Here is a 17505-nt window from a genome sequence, read left to right as displayed (position 1 = left end):
GCAGGGTTTCAGCAAAAAGAAGAGTTTCTCGTGTCTCTTCTTTGTCTTTTCAATCGCCTTTTATGTTTCTCGCCGATACCTCCGCCGCAACTCAGTCCACAACACACCCCGTGCGAACACCCTCGCGTTGTGCCGGTCTTTCTGAGACTCCGTTCTCAGTTTTTGTGTGTTTGTTGCTTTCCTTTTCCCTTTCGTTCCCGTCGGCCCTTCGTTCGCGTCAAAGTGAAAACAGTTGGCTTCTGGCCACACGCGAAGGCGAACCTACCAAAATCTGCGCGTGACGGCTACTCAAGTTTTCGCGAGCGCCGTGTTCCCTCCCTCCTTTCCTGCTGCCTCTTCCTTTTCCCTGCAAACGGCGTCAGCGTCTTTCTGTCTCTCGCAACAGTGTTTTGCCCCCTACATGTTATCGTCCACTCTCCACGTCTTTCCTGGGAGGGACAGAGCGTTTCGGCAGCTGCGAGACGCTATCCGGGCTCCGCGCTTCATACCTTCCCTGCGCCGCTTCCTCTGAGGTGCCTGTGCGTCTCTCTTAATATCCTCTACAATTTTTCATCTGAAAGACACAAGTACTTTTCGCTCCGCCTACCACGTCCGGCTGAAGCGCGCAGCTAGACACAGTTTGTCCTGGGGTCGCGGTTGTCGCATCGCAGTGCGGCCTACCTTTCCGCAGCGACGCAGGCTCAAGATCTAAATTCCAGCAGTCCAGGTCGTAGTGTAAACTCCCCCACAGTCCTGTCGCAGTTTTGCGACGAAGACTTCGAGGACCTTGTCGACAATTCGGTGTCTGGGCCTGAAAAAGAGGAAACACTGGCGAGGTAGAGCGACGACTTTCCAGTGGGAAACGAGCAGGGAAGCGGCCCTACGGCCGACGGGGAAAATGCCGAGGACTCAGCGTGCAGACATCCGAGGACTGGAAAGCCTGACTGATGAGTTTATTCTCGAAATCGGTAAGGTGTCGCGGATTCACATGGGCAACGCATTCTCTTGCTACACAGCCCACGAAGAAGGTCGCTCCGCCTCTCTCTCGCTTCCATATCGTTGCATGCAGTGACTTTTCAGGCAACTCCAGAAGACCCCGAACCACCCCTGTATGTTCCCGCCCCCAGATGGTTCTCGCTGACTCCTCCGCTGTGTGCCCGTTCGCCTGCCGGCGCGAGGCAGTCCTCGAAACCACCCGGCCTCCAAGTCTCCACATGCCTTCACATCGTGTGCTGTTGCTTCGTTCCTCGTCTTCCGTTCCCCGTTGCTTCCGGTCGCTCCACCGCTTTCCTCTCGCTCACCGTGGCGCGATTTGTGTGTCTGTCGTATCTGCAGGCCCCAACACAGATCGTTCGCGCAAGCGCCTGGAGGTTTTCCGGTATCTTCGCGGTCTCATTCTGGAGACCTTTCGGGAGTGGAGAGTGCGACAGTGCGAGGCTTCGCGGAGCGCGTCCGCTTCCTTTTCGTCTGGCGGTCGACTCGAGGTCAACGACGAGCCGAGCCGGCCGGCAAGAGGAAGCGGGGCAGAGGAAGGCACTCGAGCAGAGGAAGGCACTCGAGCAGAGGCGGCAAAGACCGGGGGAGGCGAAGAGGAGGAGACAGCAGGCGCGCGCGTTCCGGGGCAGTCCCGGAGGGCCTCGGCCTCTGCGCCTGGCGACGCATGCAGTTGTCCCTGTTGTGCCCGACATGACAGGAAAGGAGGCGTTCCGGAAACGGCGTTTTGCCCAGTGTGCGGGCGCCGAAGACGCGACGGTGAAGTGGAGAAGGGCCGGGAGGAGAAGGGAGAAGAAAGAGACGCGTCGGAAGTCGGCACAGGTTCGGACGAGGGAGAACTGACGGAAGGAGAAGGCGAGAAAGGCAAATCACCGGAGTGGTGCGTTTGTGAGGAGAGAGGGTCTGGAGGCAGCGCGTCGGCCTCTCAGAACAGTGGCGAGACGTCGGGCGGCGCGTCTCCCTGCGAGTGTCTGTGTTGTCGAGTTCGAAGAAGAGCGGAGGAGACAGACCGAGACTGTCGAGAACGCGAACAGAGACGCGGCACCTGCGAGGCTACTTCAGACCATATCGCGTCTCCAGAAAGCCCCAAGCTGCGAGAAAGAGAGAGGCGAGCGGAATCCGCAACGGAGGCGCTCTGTGAGTCGGCCTGGCCCGAGCCCGGTCAGAGGGACTCCCCTCGACACTCCGACGGAGATAGTCCGCGACGGCGAGAAGCCGCGCCTCTCGCAGAGTGCTCCCCTTCCGTCGCGTCTGTTGTCTCGTCTTCTGAAGCCTCTTTTTCCTCTTCTTCGTTGTCTCCTGAAGGTCGGCAGGCTTCGTCTGGGTCCTGCGCGGACGAGGACGAGATCACCATTGCGGTGTATCGATACGGCTCGTTTCCTTTGCGGACGTTTCTGCCCGACGGGGACCTGGACATCGGCGTCATTTCGTTCAATCGGCGGACGGGGGTGCTGGAAGGCGAGGAGGAGAGCGACGCGTTGCTAGCGGTGTTGCTCGAGAAGTTCCAGCGTGCAGAGGTGAAGTCGCACAAGACGTTTCCTCTGCGCGAGGCTTCTCTCGTGGACGCCGAAGTACGCATCCTGAAGTGTATCGTGAGCGGCATTGCCGTAGACGTATCGGTGAACAAGGTCGGAGGGTGTTGTTCGCTGGTCTTCCTCGAGCTAGCTGACAGACGGATCGGACGGAACCATCTGTTCAAGCGTTCCGTGCTCCTCATCAAGTCATGGTTCGCGTACGAATCGCATCTGCTCGGGAGCCGTTCGGGGCTGCTCGCCACCTACTGTGTCGAAGCGCTCGTCCTCCACTTGTTCCACGTCTTCCCTGCGGCGCTCCTGCCGACGCCCCTGCATCTCCTCTACCAGTTCTTCTCCTACTACTCCTCTTTCCACTGGGACCGCTACGCGGTCACTGCCTGCGGCGCCCTCCCGCTGACGTTCATCACGCGAACTTCGTCCGTGCAGGATCGCCGCGGCGGCTCCGCCCCGCTGCCCTCCCGGCGCAATTGCGGAGGCACCCTTGCTTCTGGCCCAGACGCAGTGTCGCCTTCGGCGGCGCCCCTGCAGGCCCCCCAGTTGTTCCCTGCACCCTCCATGTTCGACGGCCTGCTGGACTCGAAGGCCAACGCGCCGACGCCGCCTCTCTCGCCTGCGTCCGCCGCCTCAAACGCGCGTCCCAGGGCCGACGAACACCCGCCGGCGAAGCCGGGTCTCGCGCCGCACTGCCGCCGCGGCGAGCCCACAGCGGTCGCGACCCAGGCGCCGGATGGTGGCCGCTTCATGGGCGAGCACTGGGTGGGGGTCGAGTACGAGGGCCGCGAGGCCCCCTGGCTGCTGGCGAGGCGACAGAGGAAAGATGAGAATGGCTGGGCGCCGGGAGTGGACGACGACCCTCAGCTCGAACGCGCAGCAGTCCTCATGCTGCTGATGCAGCAGCAACGCGGCACCGTTCCGCATCATGCCGCCCTCACGCTCCCGAGGAGTCACGCGGGGGACATCGGCCTTCCCCTCGCCCCGCCTGCGGGTCGGGCCGCCTCCGAAGTCTTGCAGGCCCAGGGACCCTCCACCAACATGGCTCGGATGATGGAAAGCGTCGAATTCGTCGAGGAATGCAGATACAGGTATGTGCGGGAAGAAGGGAGCATCTGTTGAAACCGGAAGCGACCGAGAAGTAGAAGGAGAGAGAGAGAAGAACGGAGGGTCGAACTAGGTTAAGGAAATGCAAGGGAAGACAAGCAGGATGGGGAGAAGTGATGGCGCGGGCAGTCTCCCTTTTGTGTGATGAGTGTCTGTACTTGTGGCGAACTATGAGGGGTCGAAGCGCGTCGAAACAGTTCAGACGTCTGCTGAACAGACGGTGGCTTTCCGTCGTGCACGGAGGCCTCCAAGGACTCGACGGGTGCCATGCGAAGACGGCATGTTTGCTGGCGGCGCCAAGACGCGGAAGAAGCACAAAGAAGGCCCCGCAACTGCCGCTCAGACGCATGCATTCTGCTGTCTGCGTTGTATGTCAGGTTCCGACACTCCTACGGCGCGTACGGGGCTGCGACGACGCAACGGGGGTCGGGCGCGCGTGGCGTTCCAGGCTTCTCCGTCGGGGCAAGTGGGTCCGGCGGCGCTGGGGCGAGCTCTGTCGGAGGGGGAAGCAGCGCGTCGACGCCTTCGCACGCTTCGGCTCTGTCGTCTTCCTTTTCGAATCGAAGAGTTCCGCCTCCTGGGTCGGCCGGGGCGCCTGCGGGCAGCCACGCCTCGAGTGTGTCTGCGGGCGTGGGGGGAGCCTCAGGCTGGCGGAAGAGTCCTTTTCTGTTTCGAAGTATGAACGTCGTAGACCCGCTGCACAACGGCAACAACCTCGCCCGCAGCGTGAGCGAGACCGCCTTCTACCGCCTTCTGCATGCGATGAAAAAGGGCCTGCAGGCCCTGACGCAAGTCCTCGCGTCCGGCGACGCGGCGCGGTTCCGTCGGCTGTTTCTGCCCAACTCGTACCAGCTGTTGGACCGGATAAAGTCGCCCGATGTCGCGTACCCTGTGCTGCGGCCTCTGATCACCTTCCCACTGGTTTCGCCTTCCCGCGGAAGGCCCGCGCTGGGTGTATCCCTGCCCCGGCTGCCGCTCGACTCGGCGCGCTCCGACCTTCATCACCCTGGCCAAGCGCCGTTCGCGTCCTTGCCGTCGCTCCCCAAGCATGCTGGCGCCTCTCCAGGGGGCCGCGGCGCGGACTCGGAAAAGCGGAAGCGAGACCATGTGCAGCAGTTCGTCTGCGCCTCTGCCCCGGCGTCGACGCACCCACCCTCCGTCGGTGCGTCCGCAGGCTCCGACTGTCTGTGCCGCTGCTACGGCCACGGGGCCGACATTATGCCGGCCTCGTCCTCCGACGCAGACTCAGACTCCCGCGGCAACGTCAAGCAAGGCACCAGCAGAAGGCGGCGCTCCCTCCGTCGCTTCTCGCCCTCGCGTGGTGTCGCCCCCGCGATGTCTGAGGGCCCCCCGAGTCGCAGGTCGCCTCACCTCGCCTCTGCTGCGGCGGCGCCCGCACTGGCGGCAGACGCGGCCCCGGAGAAGCCCAGTGGCGCGCGCGGCAAGAGCGAGGTGGAGGAGGTGGAGGAGGGGAGCGACAGCGGAGACAAGGTGCAAAACCGCAAGGAGGCGCCACCGCGGAAAGGAGGACAGCACGCGGACGCGTCAACTCCTCGCGACGGTGAAGCCACAGAGCACCGCTCTCTCCGCGGAAACCGAGACCAGGGAGCACAGACGGCGCGCATGCAGGAGGGCAGAAGTAATTCCGGAAATTCGTCGAGTCGGAGGGGAAGTGAAGAGGCGGCGAGACGACCAAGCACAGCGTCGCCCGCGTTGAAATATTCCGAACCTGAAGTTGTTGACCAACGACGAAATCGACGCAGTTCTTCTTTGGGCTCTGCGGGCGTGACCCAGCCGGAGAGTGCATGCCATGAGACGTGCAGCGGAGAGGCCGAGAAAGGCGGGGCGGTGACAGCGAGCAAGAGGGATGACGCTTCGCCTCTTGTTTCAGCGCTGGCTCCGGAGCAAGAAGAGCAAGACGTCGATTCGGAGACGTCGCATGCATGTTCGACAGCGTCGTCGAGGAAAGACAGGACGCGAGGCGAGGAAGGCGATGACGGCGCGGCGTCGAGCTCCGATGACGACTGGCAGAGCGACAGCGGGCTGTACGACGCTCTTCTCGAGGAGGAGAAGCTGTCGGATCCCCTGACTCTCGGGGACCTTGAGGCCGCGAGTCTCCTTGATCTCTGTCAGCTTCTGCGTCAGCCGAATTCGCTGCCTTCACATTTGGTCCAGTCCGCCTCGTCGCCCTCGGCCTTCTCTGTCTCCGACGCCGCTCAGGCGGGCAAGAAGGCGGACCTGGGCCTGGAAGCCGCCGGGACCTCTGAAGAGCGGGCTGTTCGGGGCGACGACGTTTTGGGCGACATCTGTGGCCTGGGAGTCGACGTGTGGCGACGGCGCCTAGAAGAGATCGCCGACTTCTTGAACGGAGTCACTTCGCCCGGCCACAGGCGACCGGACGACGACGGCGAAGACGCGAGGACAGCGCCGCAGCGGAGACTCACCCGCGAAGCGCCCTCGCAGGGCGACGACGGCGCGGTAGCCAGTGAAGTAGAGGCCTCCACGCCCGACGCCGAAGAAGCAGCGAAACGCGTACGTGACGCATCAGCATTGACAACTGATGCGGCCGCGGGGCACCCGGATGGGTCTTCGAGCTTGTGTAAAGTTGCCGAGTCAGGTGGAAGAACGAGCCCTGAGAGAGAAGGCAGTGCCGGCGCTCGAGAAGGCGACAGTTCGCCAGAGGGAAGCGGAGACAGCCTCGAGAGCCACGAACGGAAAGGACGACGGCGTCGCAGAGGAAGCACGAGCAGTGAACTTTCTCTGCATCGAACGTATGCCCAGTCTTCCCAAGAGTCTTCGCCTGTGTGTGCCGGGGCGCCAAATCGACCACACCCCCGCCTTCATCTTCTGCTGCCTCTCTCGTCGCCACGCGTCTATCCTTTTGGCCCCCATTCGGCTTCTTCGCCTCCGTCACTCGGCTCGGCTCGGACGCACTCGGCTCCCGGCGCCGACGCCGCCCACGTAGGTTCGCGACCCTCGCTCCCCCAGGCGGAGTTCTGCAGTCTCACGGGTGTGCCAGTGGGTCCCGGCGGAGCCTCTGGGGACCCTGCAGGCTCGGGGAGTGGCGGCGGCGCCTCCGCGACTCCGGCCGGGCTTCCTTCGCGGCATGCGAGTGCACCAGGGACCTGTCCCGCCTCTGTTCTCGGGGGCCAAGGCGTCGTGGTTCTCAATCCGGCAGGGCCTGCTGGGGGCTCGTCGTCGAATCCGTTTGGCTGTTCGTCGTCGCGCAGCGGTGCGGGACCCGCGGCCGCGGGCTATGCGTCGAGCGGCGGGCCGTACGGCGCCTCGCACTTCCTCGGTTCGCGGCGTGCTGCGCAGACTGGAACCTTCGTCTACAGCGGAGCTGGTCTGACCTTGTCGGGGACTGCTCTCGGAGACTCCGCCGCGCCTGCAGCCGGCAACCTAGGTCCCGGAAGCTCGGGGCACTTTCGCCAGGCGCCCTTCGCCCAGCGCGCGCCACACGGCGCCCACTCGCTCGCCTCGGGGCCTGCGGGGCGGCCGCGCCGGCGCAGCATGAGCGGCGCGCTGCAGAGCGCAGTGGGCGAAGAGGCGGCTGCGGCGCGAGGCTCTCACACGGGCCGGAACTCGATGAACGCTCCACGCTGGAGCCTTGCGCAAGCGACAGGAATGATGGGAGCCCCTGGCTCAGGTTTCGCTGGGGTGCCACCAGCGCTCGCGCCTGGAGGGCGGAGCGAGAAAGGTGAGCCAGGGAGGCGCGAGGGCGGTGCGACGCCGAGGAAGTTCCTATCCTCGCAGAGCCTGGGCAACTCGAAGCAGAGCCTTGCTTTTTCAGAGAAGGCCAGTTTCGTGGCGGAGAAAGGCCCTTCGCTGGCGAGTGCCGCACAGGTTGCTGGGCTGCGGCGCCGAAGCGGAGGGTCTCAGGAGGCCGCCGGACTCGGCGACTCGGGCGCAGACCCCAGTCCCGGATTTTCCGTGGGAAGGTTTTCCTCGCGCTCCGACGGCTCCAGTGACGCAGGCTCCGAAACCGTGCCAGGTCCGGGGCCCCTCGCGCCTTTTTTCGCGTCTGCGGCTGAGGGAGACAGCAGGGCGAACGCGTGGCCTGCGATGTCGCGCAGCGCCTCGGGCGAAGTCGGCGCAGCGTCGCGGTCCAGAGCCTCCTCAGTCCTCAGCAGCGAGAGAAGCACTGGCGCGGCTCCGGGGCCGCTCGGCAGGTCTTGGGCTTCCGTCGCGCATGCAGCGGCGAGTCTGCCGAATGCGGATCTCCCTGGACAGTCCGCAGGGACGCTAGGACACCCTGCAGGCGGTCCGGGATCGACTCCAGCCGGTGACGCCAAGTTCAAGAGGAGCAGCAGTCTTGCGGGGGCCGTGGGAGGCCCTGACCCTCCGAGGGAGAAAGCGAGTGGGACGGCGGCCTCCCGGGGCTCCGACACCCAGCCGCTCCCCGATGCCTTCGCTCTCAGAGGCGGCAAGATTCTTCCCAATGCAGGCGAGGCGCCCTGCGCTGGCTCCGCGGGCTCGCCCCTCAGTGGGGAGGCCGGAGGAAGACCTCGAGAGACCGAAGACGGGAGAAGCTGGGACAGGGTGGAAGCAGACAAGAGCAGCGACAAGCGCGCGTCAGTGCAGGGCCTCGTCACGGGTCTTCGACAAGCTCCTGGGGCAGATGTAGGTTTTCAGTCTGCGTCGTCCGGGGCGCATAACTGGACAGACGCGGGCTGGGCCTCTCGGAACGAGGGGGCCTCCGGCGCACGCCCCAAGGATGGCACGCCGAGCGCGGAGGTGTCTCCGAGGAGTGGCAGAACCCAGCAAGCTCGGGAGACAACTTGGAGCAGCTTCTGCAGGTCTGGGGACTCGCCCGCGCGTCAGGGCGACGCAGGAACCTCTGGGGGTCGGGGCGGCGACCACGACGCGGCCCCGGGCCCTCCGCGGTCGCAGTCGGTGCCTTCGCATGCGCCCGGCGCCCCCAATGCAGACGACGGAGATCCCGGAGCAGAGGCTTCCGCAGCGCGCGCGCCCAAGGCGATCGGAATGTCGGGGGCGGGAGAACGACAGAGCGGGGTAGCGGGCGGTCCTCAGAAGGCTGCACCGTCGAAGCGCGCAGTGCGCGCACACAGTGACGGCGGGGGCGGTGCGTGGCACTGCGCGCAGGGTGATGGCGCACCCAGCCAGGGTGTCTCGGGGCGGTTCGAGTCTCCAGTCCTCGATTTCAGCCCGGACGACACTGTCTCCTGGCCGTCTCTCCCGTGTCGCAGCAGCGGGCCTCTGCCTTCGGAGACCGGCTCGAGCGCGTTGTCTCTGCCGCTCGGCAAGGGCTGGCGCAGCAGCCATGGAGACGCAGAGCCGCCGGAGACTCCCGCGGGCCAGGCAGGCAGCGAAAGAGACGGTGAACGACCACAGAAACCGGCGGCCTGGGTCGTTCCTGTGCAGCTGCCTTCGCCTCTCCACACGACTCAGATTTCATCCTGCGCATGGGGCTTTGAGCCGGCAGGAGTGCCTGCGTCTCCATCCCAGCTGGGGCGAAGTGAGGAGGGACAGAAGGACCCGGCGTCTGGCCAGGAAGTGGGGACTCCGCACGAGGGGCCTCGGCAGAGGCCCTGCGAGGGTGCAGAGTCGGTCGAGGAAACGAGGGGGGGCACAGACGCAAAGGGCGAGCCGGAGGAAGCGTATCGCATGAGGACTGCCTACGCGCTGGCGCGCGGCCCCCCTGCCGAAGGAGGCGCTCGGCGCCAGAGCAGAGACGAAGAGGAAGTGCGTCGACGGGAAGACCCAGAGGAAGGAGCGCTCCGAAAAGAGGCCGAGCTCGGGAGCCCAGGCTCTGGAGAGGCGACTTCGAATACGAGTTCCTGGACTCAAGATAGCGGCCTTCTCAGGGAGGGGGTGAACAAGCTGTCGACAGGCCTTCCTTCGCCAGGGATCGACGACTCAGTCGCTCCAGTGATTCTGCCGTCCCGATTCTCCGCGGGCCTCGCCGCCCCTGCGCCCGTCACCATCGGCGCGGCCACTGCCCTCCACGCAGCGCCTTCGTTCGCCGCAGTCGCGGCCGGTGCGTCGACGACGGGTTGGTCCAGGAAGCAGTGGAGCCCAACTAGCGCGGTCGCTGCTCGGAGCAGCACGACTGTAACGCCTGTCTCTGAGGTGGAAAAAAGTGCGGCCAAGGCCAAGCACCCTGTCTCTGGAAGCAGTGGGAGAAAGTCGGCGGGCGACCGCGAGGCGCGTTGCGAGACAGGGAAGAACCCCTCAGGAGGTCGGGAGGAAGGAGACAGATGCGGATTCGCCGGCCGCGGAGAAAAGACGAACGCGCCTCACGGACTCGAGGTCGGAGGCACCGAAACGTCGCCTGCGACCTCATGTGCAGGCCCAGCCGCGGGCGCGAGTGAGACAGCAGGTCTCAGGTGCGCGTCGCGGTCGTCGCTCGAAAGCTCCTGGCTTGCCTCCGATGTCTCATTCCCCTTCCCCACATCTCCATTTTCTGCAGCTGCATCGCGAAACTCAGCAGGCTCTGCCGAACAAGCCCCGCCCCGAAACTGGGCATCCATCGTTATCAGGACTCCCCCGAAAACGACCGCGGCCGCAGGGGCCCTCGGTGCGCTGGGCAAAGACGCTTCTCCCTCCTCCGGGTCAGCTTCGGCTGTCCCCATCACCCAAATGAGCAAAGGAGAGAGGGAAGCTGCAGGTCACTCCAAGCGGAGGCACTGCGACGACACGACCTTGGGCTCCAAGCCGCGGTCGGAGGTCGTTTCTCTCTGTGACCCCGGGAGTCAAGCGGCCGTCGCCTCTTCAGCGCCGAAGAGACCCGCTGAGGCGTGTGTCTCCTCTCCGTCTCACCAGGCCGCGGCCCCGTCGGAGCCTTCACACATGACAGAAAAAAAAAGCGGGAAGGAAGGCCAGAGAGAAAGAGACGAGGACGCCGAGACGGGCGAGAAGCAGCAGGCCAATCCGACACTGTTTGGGACATTCAAGGAGGTGCACGAGCAGCCTTCCAAGCCTCTATTGCTTCTTTTTCCGGAGACACTGCGAAAGTCGCTTTCAGGCTCCGGGGACTCGGCGCGCGACGAGGAGACGGCGCCCCAAGCGTCTCACGATGAGGCGACGGCGCCCCCAACGTCTCACAATGAGGTGACGGTGCCCCCAGCGTCTGACGATGAGGAGACACCGCACCGAGCGTCTCACAATGAAGAGCCCGCGCCTCTTGCGTCTTCGCCGCAACGGCCCTCGCGTCGCCCGTCTGTGAGTGAAGCCTTAGAGTCGCGGAAGGACCAGACAAAGGACGTACGCGACACCCCGAGTTCTGCGCTTCACCGAGGGTCCCGCGGTGACATGGAGCCGAAAGGCGAGGACCGTCTCCCGAGAGGTAACTGCTTCCAGTCTTCGTCTTCGCTGACGTTTCGCGCCTCGGCTCGCAGAGACGAAGAAAAAGAACGAGGGAGCTGGCGCGGGAAGAACCCCCACGAAGAACGCGGCGTCCAGGAGAGGCCTCCGGGTGTCGCCTCGCCGACGGAGCGCGAGGCGCGGAGATTCGGCGACGGCGAAAGCGAGGGAGCAGGCACCACGTCCGGGGACGCCGCTGGCGTCGGAGAGCCCGGAGGCGTTTTGCAGTGTGCAACTCCGAAAACAGACCGCGGCGTCGACTGGGGGCGAGGGGACGACTACGAGGCGCCCCAGGCCTTCTCGCGGAAGGCTTTCTTCTCCTCAAAGGCCCGGGACGTCGAGGAGGACGTGAACTGGCGCAGTACGCCCGCGACGCCTGCCAGTCCATGGGGAGCCGCGGCGGGTGGCGCCGGCGACAAACGCCTGCATGGATTCGACCCGAGCCCTACGGCGGCTCCAGGCGCCTTGGGCTTTGAAGAGACAGGGACGCCGAAGCGCGGCGAGGACAGCCGCCGGAGCGACTCGCGCCGCAACCCCACCTGCGTGAGTCTCCTCTCGCATGGCAACAGCAGGCGGTCGAGTGCCGCTGCAGGGGGCCTGCGCGGCCGAGGCGCAGAAGGCCACGCAGACGAAAGTGGAAAGAAGGAGACTGGACAAACCGACGCCGCGTCGCCTGGGGCTCAACAGGGCCGCCTCGTGCGCGGGGCCTGGACGCGAGAGGCGCTGCTGCAGCGGCCCGAAGTGCTCTCGGCGATGACTCCCGAAGAAAGGCAGCTGGAACTCGAACAAAGCAGACAGCAGTTCGCGGAGCTTCAAGAGAGCCTCATGTGGAAAGTACGTCCAGGTGTCTGCTCAAGAGGTCTCCGCGTGGGTTGATGACCGAGAACGGCAAGAGATCAACTTGGAGCGGACCGTTTGGCGGTGTTTAGGGTCTCTGTCTGTAGTGGTGTCTTTGTAGCTGACGGGCGCAAGATTTACACGGCGTGAGCCGTAAACCGGATTCTTTTGCATCACAGCAGGCACATTCTGAGGCGACGTCTGCAAGTTAACATTCACGCGGGCGTTCGGTTCATATCAGGCAGAGGGGCTTCCGTGACGCACCCAAGGATTCGACAGCGTAGACAGATGCATCGAGTGAGTTGTGCCGGTTTTTTTCTTTTCAGACTGCCACAAGCAAGCGGGACAAGAAGAAGGCCTCCGCGACAAACAGGCGCGTCGAAAGACAACTCGCTTCCCTCGAGTGTCTCATCGGGGTATGTCCTGGCTCTTCACACAGCAGAGGGTCTCCCACTGCCAAACAACTTTCGTTTCAAAGTTGACTCAGTGTGCCCTTTTGTCTGCGGTGAAAGAGACGAATAACTGAAGAACACAGCGGTGGTGCTAGGCGGCATGTCGCCGTCCGCGGAGACGATTTTCAGCATGCTCCAGTTCCTGTCGAGGCTCATAATACAAGCATTTTTCACGCTTTCAATCATATCGTATCACAGCATGCATACCTAAATATATATATATATATATATATCAGAAACGGGCGTATCGTTTTTCGCGAACGTCTGGATAATGTGTACTTCTGCAAGCCCAGTACGTGGTTGTCTACGCACGCATGATGATATGCATGTCTCTAGCGAGAAGGCAGTCAGTGGTGGACAACAGAGTCTCCGCTCTCGTCAGGGGCGCTTCAGGAGGTTGGACGCTATGAGGAAGACGTGGTTTCCTCTTCTCTGCATGCGCGTGATGGCGTTATTAGGCGGTGGCTCTATGTGCGGTATTTCACGAAGGAGTGTGACGGTTTTCGGATGTTTCGTCTGTCCCAGCTTCCAGTGGCGGACGCGACTCTCAGTGTTTTGTGTTCTGCGTTCTGCCTCAGATTCTTTCTTCAATGGACTCTCCCGCGGCCGACGTTTCGGGGAAGGCCAGCGATGTTCCGGCGGCGAAGCCGACGCGCCCTTCATCTCACTGACCACCGACCGAGTTTGTTGGCGTCTTTGTTCGAGTCTCGCGTTGACGTGGATGTATTCTGCAAGTTTCCTGTCTCTGCGACGGCGGTGGGTGCGGCACCGGCGATTTGTGGCCTCGTTTCCGTTTGCTTCTTTCAGAGTCATCGACCCAAATGGAGCAGAGAGGCGGGATCATGCACCTCCGTTTTTCAGAGTGCTGCGCTCATTCTCGTGCGCCTGGCATTGGCCTGCCCTCAGGCATTCCTGCAGTGAAGAGAGAAAAGAAGCGCCGTGTCAGCGCGGAAGCAACTTCCTCAGCTTCGCTACCTCTCGACCAGCTGGTTGCATCATCACCTGATCTTGCCGTCGGTCGCTGGCTGAGGCCTGAGGGAGAAAAAGTGGAGGACGGAGGAAAAGAAGCGGCGTGGAAAGAAACGGAAAAAGAGGGGCGGAGGCAGAGTGGCATGAGGAAGAAGTGAGCCAAGGTGACCATGTGTCTCGAGTTTTTCCAATCCACTTTGTATGCGTGAAAGAACAGGTGCTCTCGACTATCAGGCGTAAGAGAGAGACAAGGGTGGAAAACGAAGGCGACACAGAAGTGGAGACAAAGGCACACCTGTGTGTTTTTTCATCTCGGTGTTCGATCTGTTTTCTTGTCCAGTGCCGAACCGCTTGAAATCTCCCTCGTGGCGGCTGTGAGAGAGAGGCAAAGTGCGAGACAGAGGCGGGAGGTAACTCTAGGCAACAGAAACAGGCGAACCCGGGGGAAGAATCTGAGGAAATGTTCCCGTCCTTTTCGGAATATCGCGGGTGGCGTGCGAATAGATAGCGAAGGACGCCAAAGGTTAAAGTTCAAAAAAATGTGAACACTGGAAAAACTCCGCTGTGCGCCAAATCGAGCGGTTCAGATATCCCCGATTTCGAAGGGTGGCAGGCGACAGACTGAAGAAAACGAGAAAACTTAGCAGGAATGTGTTTTTCGTGAGGCGCGCGCGTATTTCGCAGTCTGTTGATTTCTGTCGGTTTGCGATACGAAATCTTCCTCTGGATATGGTTTCCGTTCTTGTGGATTTTTTTGTCCTGATCTGAGTGCCAGACAGTGATACTCTTGCGAGTCGTGTTCTGTAGGTTTTTTTCGTTTTTGTCATTGGTAGTTGCATCTACGAACGTCGGGTTTTCTTCGGTTTTGGGGTGCCTTTAGAACCAGCTGACCGACAATCAGCTGCGACTTTGTGTGGGCGCTCCGCTTCCCGACCGATCCTCTCACTGATTTTTCGTTGCTTTTCTGCTCTTTCAAAAACACAGGTCAGAACAGTTAGATTGTTGAGACACATGCTCACAATCTCAATTGCTGTCTTTTGTCAGCGTCACCAGCACGGCATCATCACAGAGGGAACAGTCCTGGTTTTTCTTGCATTTCCCTCCCCTCCTCGCGTACCCAGTTTTCTTTTTGACGACCCCATAGTGCGGGTGGAAAGAAAGCAGCGGGATACCGAACGGCCGACGTGTGCACTGAATAGGAGACTGTTGTGAACAAAAACGAATCAGAAGAGCACGATTTAGAGCAAGGGAGGTGTCGTTGAAGAAACGCGACAGAAGCGAACGAACCACAGCTTCTGTCTTCGCGACGATCGGCCAAACAGCATGTGGCGAAGACAGGAAAGAATAAACGACTCAGACACGGCAGACACTGAACTCTACTTGTTTGTGTATAGAGATTGCGCGTAGGCTTTCTGTCGTTCGCCAGTTCGTAACAAAACGAGACTGTGGGCGCATATTGCTTGGAAACTAGAAAGATTGCTTCGGATCGTTTAGAGTTTACAAGCGGTTCCGTGGACCACGAACAAACAAGGGTTGGAAAATCACCTCACCGTGATTTCTAGACCAGACGACCTGGCGGTCTGAATATATGTAAGTAGCAGCTTAGGGTGTCTCTCTCCGTACATACTGGGGCTAGAAGGCATTCTGCTTTCGCCCGAAGACCACAGGGAATGATCATACGTCGCTTTTGGGGGAACGTGGAGGCGGTTGACGCTCGTTGAGCGAATCCCAGAAAAGTACATAATGAAATGGCGTTCTATGCCTAAGCTCCCATAGTTGCCTCGACGGCATGTCTTGTTTGCTGTGACGCAGAGATGTCGCCAGTACTGATGCGCTTGAAAGGATAGGTCGGCAGTGAGAAGTGGATAACGATGCGGTACACAGTGTTTTTCTCCTTTAGTTCCCCGTACCGGCTGCCTTTGTCGGAAGCGTCCGAGATGCGACAGAAAGATTCCCTGAGACTGTATTATATTGCTGAACTTGTCAACAGCCACTCTGCGTACGTGTGCTGATAGTATGTAGAGAAGACAAAGCAAGCGATTTTCGCTGAAGCTCTTATTTGTCTCCAGTGCAGATCTGATAAGACTCTTGATTGAGAAAGCCATGAATTCTTTTGCGCAGAACTACGTGAAATGGCAGTGTTTTTCACGGCAGCGAGGCTCCCTAACGACTGCGTCGGAACTGTAGTTCCGTGATGACCGGTCCTGCATCCTTTTCTAGCAATCACGTGTTGTTGTGTGCATTTGTGATATCTGGTTAGTCTTGTCAGATACAGGATTCGGATGCCTGTGTTGCGGTCCGGATGCCAACTTCCAACATTTATACCCGTACAGCTATGCACAACCACCTCATCTCCTCTTTCCTATACCTGGCACTATCACATTCACTCAACTTTTGGCTCGATTGCTGCCTCCACAGAGTGTGCCGCGTTCGTCGTTTCTTGCAATATTTCTGTTGGTTTCGATACATTTCTCCATCGTGCATAAAAACGTTCAAAACAGTGAGAGAAAATCGAAAGAGTCTTGCAGGAGTCTACCGACCGAACCACCCTTGCACATCCAGAGGAAGCACGCGCGTGTTCCCACAAGATGGGGGTTTTCCAGGAAAATCGAACAAAAATTCTTGTGAACACAGCTATCGCCGGGGCTGCTACAGACGGATAGCGGATGCCCCGTGTTGTTCCGCGTCTACAACTTCGTAGTCAGCGGTTCAGATGTGAACTGGAACACGGTACAGTCGACTAGCAGTGTCGCGAGCAACAAAACAATCTGCACGAACCACTCTTCGCCGGCAAAATATATGGAGACGACGAGCGCCACCAACAGTCAGCATTTTCTTGTATCGAAGTATTCGGCGTCTGCACATGAAACAGAGCTTTACCCTGCTGCCTGACCTATTAACTTGCTTTTCTCAGTTGACACATTCATGTCGGTGGTTGCCTGCAGCACCAGAAACCGACGGCTTTCGGTCAAACGAACAAAACCTTAGTTGCACGAGTTCTCTGCCGGTAATTCCTTCCGGCGTATCGCCACGCTGCGGACGCAAGACACGCTGGCAACGATCGCCTTTCAGTGCCATTGATGCAGACGTATCCTTCTTCGGTCGCCTAATTCAGGGGTTCTGGGCACATACTCCACGAGTGCGAACACTGTAGTGTCAGTTGTACACACTTATACAATTTTCAGTGGTGCAGAGAGAACACACTGTCTCCAGACGTTCTTGACCCACCTGGCGTTCTACATCTGTAGTCAGCCACTGTTCCTAACTGAATTTTGTTCAGTAACATAAGAGTAATGAGCCGAAATAGAGGCTACAAACGCTAGATAATCCCGGTGCACATGGCGAAGTACAGAATTTTATTTCCGCTTCCAGTTGCTCCGGTGGCGATTCCTGCTAAACCCAAACAAGGCCCGTAAAGACACCTGTGTTAAGTAAGTTGGCAAAACACAGTTACTTCTGATGCGGAGGACAGAAAGTCGTCCACTTTCCAGTCCGTAGCCAAGGATTTAGAATTGCTTGTCCGTGTCCCGTCTCGAGACGCTGGTTCTGTGGCCAGCTCTTGCAGCTCACTGCATGCGGCCCAGCGGAACTGGGCGGGAGAGACGAGTTGGCCGGGTGGTCGTTTTCCCGTGGACGGAACTTCAAAATTTCGGATGAAAACGTGTTATATATGACTTTGGTTTCGGCGGTTGTGAAGAGGGAGGTGGTTGGTCGAGGACGAGAGCATCTGCAGCGGACTGGATTGTTTCTACGGGCAACCGGTGTGCCACGGCCTTTCTGCGCAGGTTTCTGGATGTTTCTGCCAGGTTCCGGACGCTCGCGTGTTTTCAGTTCTCTTGTAAAGAACCGGTTTTGCGAGACGCTGCTCTGTGCGCGTTTTAAGCGGCAAATGACAGCGGGGAAGGGGAGAGGAACTTGACCTTTCTCAGGCGCGTTCGTGCGCGCTCGCTCGACAGGTCGGCCGCAACCGGTTTCCTCCCATCCGCCTCCCGTGAATTCGGAGGGCTTGGCTTGTCTGTGTCGACAAAACCCCAGTTTTCCGTACGTAATCAAACGATCGCAACTCGAACTCTGTGCTACATTGCTTTTTGGCAGCATCTGCCATCCGCCTGCGGGACCTAAACGGCTTTTCCGGAGTCCCGTCACTAGATAAATTCACACGTCATTGACTTTACGTAGGCTGTCCATATTGCCTGTTGTCAGGAGGAGATTTTGACAACTTCCGCCACGGCATGTTTTGTGCTTCGCAGCCGACGAGTGGCCTCCCAATTTTTTGCGCCTTTTTCCACAGTCCACCCCATCCTGGCGTCTCGCGT

At 60.5% G+C, this 17505-nt stretch overlaps 1 protein-coding gene across 1 annotated transcript; it reads left to right on the top strand.

Annotated features, from left to right (window-relative positions):
• Nucleotides 1–877: 877 nt before the first annotated feature.
• On the top strand, nt 878–12891 carry TGME49_214990 (hypothetical protein; the record flags this gene model as incomplete). Its single annotated transcript, XM_002370779.1, has 5 exons — nt 878–947; nt 1315–3589; nt 3983–11765; nt 12095–12184; nt 12799–12891. 5 exons carry the CDS (start codon nt 878–880, stop codon nt 12889–12891), a joined length of 10311 nt encoding a protein of 3436 aa, XP_002370820.1.
• Nucleotides 12892–17505: the final 4614 nt, after the last annotated feature.

The sequence above is a fragment of the Toxoplasma gondii genome, chromosome X (assembly GCF_000006565.2).
Source record: "Toxoplasma gondii ME49 chromosome X, whole genome shotgun sequence".
Taxonomy (NCBI): domain Eukaryota; phylum Apicomplexa; class Conoidasida; order Eucoccidiorida; family Sarcocystidae; genus Toxoplasma; species Toxoplasma gondii.
The sequence above is the reverse complement of the archived record's forward strand: the minus strand, read 5'-3'. Positions and strand labels throughout refer to the sequence as shown.